At 53.1% G+C, this 4,066-nt stretch overlaps 1 protein-coding gene across 1 annotated transcript in view; it reads left to right on the top strand.

The window, feature by feature from the left end:
- Window positions 1-3,747, top strand: part of ZBTB7C (zinc finger and BTB domain containing 7C) — a 305,176-nt gene extending 301,429 nt beyond the window's left edge. Inside the window, 3 exon segments of the mRNA XM_010840968.1 lie at window positions 803-1,196; window positions 1,199-1,254; window positions 1,256-3,747. Of these exon segments, the coding sequence (XP_010839270.1) occupies window positions 803-1,196; window positions 1,199-1,254; window positions 1,256-1,549 (744 nt within the window). The 3' untranslated portion in view covers window positions 1,550-3,747.
- Window positions 3,748-4,066: the final 319 nt, after the last annotated feature.

Below are 4,066 nucleotides of genomic sequence, written 5' to 3'. Positions count from 1 at the left end.
TCAACTCTCCGCATGAGGTGGCCAAAGTACTGGAGTTTCAGCTTTAGCATCATTCCTTCCAAAGAACACCCAGGACCAGTCTCCTTTAGAATGGACTGGTTGGATCTCCTTGCAGTCTAAGGGACTCTCAAGAGTCTTCTCTAACACCACAGTTCAAAAGCATCAATTCTTCGGCACTCATCTTTCTTCACAGTCCAACTATCACATCCATACATGACTACTACTGGAAAAACTATAGCCTTGACTAGACGGACCTTTGTTGGCAAAGTAATGTCTCTGCTTTTCAATATGCTATCTAGGTTGGTCATAACTTTTCTTCCAAGGAGTAAGCGTCTTTTAATTTCATGGCTGCAATCACCATCTGCAGTGATTTTGGAGCCCAAAAAATAAAGTCTGACACTGTTTCCGCTGTTTCTCCATCTATTTCCCATGAAGTGATTGGGACCAGATGCCATGATCTTCATTTTCTGAATGTTGAGCTTTAAGCCAACTTTTTCACTCTCCTCTTTCACTTTCATCAAGATGCTTTTTAGTTCCTCTTCACTTTCTGCCATAAGGGTGGTGTCATCTGCATATCTGAGGTTATTGATATTTCTCCCGGCAATCTTGATTCCAGCTTGTGCTTCTTCCAGCCCAGCATTTCTCATGATGTACTCTGCAAAGAAGTTAAATAAGCGGGGTGACAGTATACAGCCTTGACGTACTCCTTTTCCTATTTGGAACCAGTCTGTTGTTCCATGTCGTAGTTGAAGGTAAATTCTAGCCGGGGTCCCATTCCTGGGCGTTGACACCACGGCAGTAGGGAGCCTTGGCTGGTTCTGGAGGGAGGGCAGCAGAGAGCCGGGGCGGCCCCGGGGGTTGCAGGCAGGGACTGACTCTGGCTCTGTGTTGCAGGCAGGACAAGCTGAAAATCCACATGAGGAAGCACACGGGGGAGCGGCCCTATCTGTGCATCCACTGCAACGCCAAGTTCGTGCATAACTACGACCTCAAGAACCACATGCGCATCCACACGGGCGTGAGGCCCTACCAGTGCGAGTTCTGCTACAAGAGCTTCACGCGCTCTGACCACCTGCACCGCCACATCAAGCGCCAGAGCTGCCGCATGGCCCGGCCCCGGCGCGGCCGCAAACCCGCGGCCTGGAGAGCCGCCAGCCTGCTCTTCGGGCCCGGCGGCCCGGCCCCAGAGAAGGCGGCCTCGTGATGCCCCCGCCGCTGGCGACGTGGGCGGCCGACCTGGGCGGAGCCGCCGTCGTGCCTCCCGGGCCCCACGCCCCGCCCAACGCACTTCCTGGCCGCGCCCAAGGGCGCGCTGAGCCTGCAGGAGCTGGAGCGGCAGTTCGAGGAGACGCAGATGAAGCTGTTCGGGCGCGCCCAGCTCGAGGCTGAGCGGAACGCGGGGGGCCTCCTGGCCTTTGCGCTGGCCGAGAACGTGGCCGCCGCGCGGCCCTACTTCCCGCTGCCCGACCCCTGGGCCGCGGGCCTGGCCGGCCTCCCGGGGCTCGCCGGCCTCAACCACGTGGCCTCCATGTCTGAAGCCAACAATTAGGCTGGTCCTTGTCCACCCCGGTCCTGCTTCCCCGTCCCCCCCCAGGCCCACCTGCCCCATCCGATGGGTCTGAACTTTTTATTTCAAAAGGAAAAAAAAAAAAGAAAAAGAAAAAAAAATAGCAGCAGGAGTGGTATTTTCCGGGCCTCCTGAGGCAGCTGCCTCCCCTTTGCTGGTGTCTGAGATGGGTGTCTTCTCCCAAAAGGCCTGGCCTCTCCCTGGCTGCCTCTCCCTGCCCTCAAAGAGAAATCCACAGGGGCCCATATCACAGCGGGGGCCCCAGGCCACGTGTCCCAAAGCACCTTGGAGCTGTGAGGGTCTAGAAGGAGGGAGGTGGCTTGGCCAGATGCAGACCGGATGGAGCAGGGAAGAGGGTGGGGTCCTGAGACACACGCCTGTGGGCCCCACTGCTCTGTAGTGGAGTCCCTGCTAACTCGGTTCTAATGGCTTCATTTTCCCGGTCTCCGGTGGTCCTAGGACCCTTAGGGGAGATGCCCTGTTGGCTGGGAGGCCTCCTGGAGTCAGGAGCGAGGCTCCTGGAATCCAGGCCCATTTTCCCCTCCCTGGCCTGTGACCTTGGACCTCTTCACCCTCTGTACCCCAGTTTCTCCCTGCTGTGAAAGAGGGCTGGTGATTTCATTTCCCTTTCCCACCCACCCACATGCTCATATCTGCCCATCCCTCCAAAGAGAAGCCTGAAGAGAGCAGGAGCTTGCACTCTTAATGCCCCTGGTGATACTATTTTACTGGACTTAGTTTTATCACAACCATCTTTACATTAGCACAGGTGAGAAATGTGGCCATGCTAGACAGGGTGACAGAGGAAGAGGACTTGGGTGTGGCTTGTCCACAGCCCCCAAGCAGCTTTGGGGAACTCCAAATCCTACCTCCCCTAGGGGCACATCCGGAGACGACCACCTAGCATGGTCCCCACCTCCACATACCCTCGGCAATGCCATAAGGAGTTTTTTAGGACTCCTGGGGCCAACACAGAAAGACAGGCCACCTCTCAACACCTGGCCGTTGCCTCCCTCCATCTGATTCCCAGAAACAAAGCTCCCAGTTACCCAGGTATATGTTCGCTTTTCGGTTGTGGGCTTCTCGGGGCTTTGGCATTGCTGTGTTTGAACACCCACAGCCCCTCCCTGGCCCCCCGAAGAGGAAGCCGGTTGTCCGGTGTGGGGAGTCTGAGCCTTGGCTCCAGGACGGGCGTGCAGGGCTCTGTGAGTGAAGGCTGTCCACCCCCTCTCCCGGGCTTTCCGGTGGGTAGCCATCCTGAGAAGGAAGACAGCTGGGGCCTTCCTGATCTCTCCACTTTCCTGCCCTGCCCCTTTTCTTGCTGAGTTTGCTTTTGTTTCTCAGTAGGCCAGAAGGGAGGCGAGTTCATCTGGGCGGGTGGGCAAGGGCTGGTGTCCCCAACCCTGGAGCTGTGGGCACAGAGACTTCGGCTCTTCCTATTGCCTTGGCTTCTTCCTGAGCAAACACAAAAAAAAAAACAAAAAGGCCAGAGAAGACCACAGACTCTGTCACTCTCCCAGCTCCCCCACTCGCTGGAAGAAACCCCTGCCTCCACACACCACCTCTGGCCCTTTGAGCAGAGGGAGCTGTTGCTGACACCCTGTGGTCCTCGGATGTCATCTGCTGGGCAGCACCTCTCAGCTTCCCGTCTCCATCTCTGCCCTTCGCTTCTGGGACCCACCAGCCAACATGCCCACGTACCCCCTCCTCAGTCAAGGGAGTGGGGCTGACCCAAACTTTAAGAGAAAACAAGGGAAGATGAACAAATTAGAATCCAGTGGTGTTGGGGCTTTTGTTTTTATTTTGTAAAGGTAATGACTTCTTATAAACTCAATTTTTCAGACGACTGGTTAGTTCGTTTTGTTTTCTCTTGGCTGCAATTTGGAGTTGTACATTGTAAAATATCCAAAGATGTCGAGTACTGTATGATCAAGAACTTGAAGCAAATGGGTCGTAGGAATGTTTGTGTTTTGTTTCCTTTTTTTTTTTTTTCTTTTGGTATGTTCCGATTTCCCTGTCTGTCTGTGGGAGAACTTTGGAAGTTTTTCTATTTATAACTTTTTTATGTGATTGCTTTATGTAAAATGACGCTCAACAAGGTTTGCCTTAGTGATTCAAGGGACAATCTTCCATAACTTTGGTCGCACGCCGTATCCTGCCAAGAAAAACTCTCAGCTAATTTTCTGGCCTATTTATTAAACAGTATTAACTGACTTGATGAAATTATATTGAGAGTTGCACTTCTGTGAGAGGCGACAGCCACAAGACAATGTGCAGACATTTGTGGCTCAAGAGTTTGACAATTGGGTGTCACAAATTTATAAAAATGTTGAAGACACCTTTATAAAAAAAATTACAAATCTTTGACCCTTATTTAATAATGTGAGGGACAGCGTTTTAAGTAAAAGAAAGCCACAGGTACTCAACTCGCTGGTTCCATTGATTCCCCTTTGCATTGTCTTGCAGGTGTCGGGGTGGGGGCTTTGAGTGGGGTCAACT

This window comes from Bison bison, unplaced genomic scaffold, assembly GCF_000754665.1.
Source record: "Bison bison bison isolate TAMUID 2011002044 unplaced genomic scaffold, Bison_UMD1.0 scf7180017864153, whole genome shotgun sequence".
In the NCBI taxonomy this organism is placed as follows: Eukaryota; Metazoa; Chordata; class Mammalia; order Artiodactyla; family Bovidae; genus Bison; species Bison bison.
The sequence above is the reverse complement of the archived record's forward strand: the minus strand, read 5'-3'. Positions and strand labels throughout refer to the sequence as shown.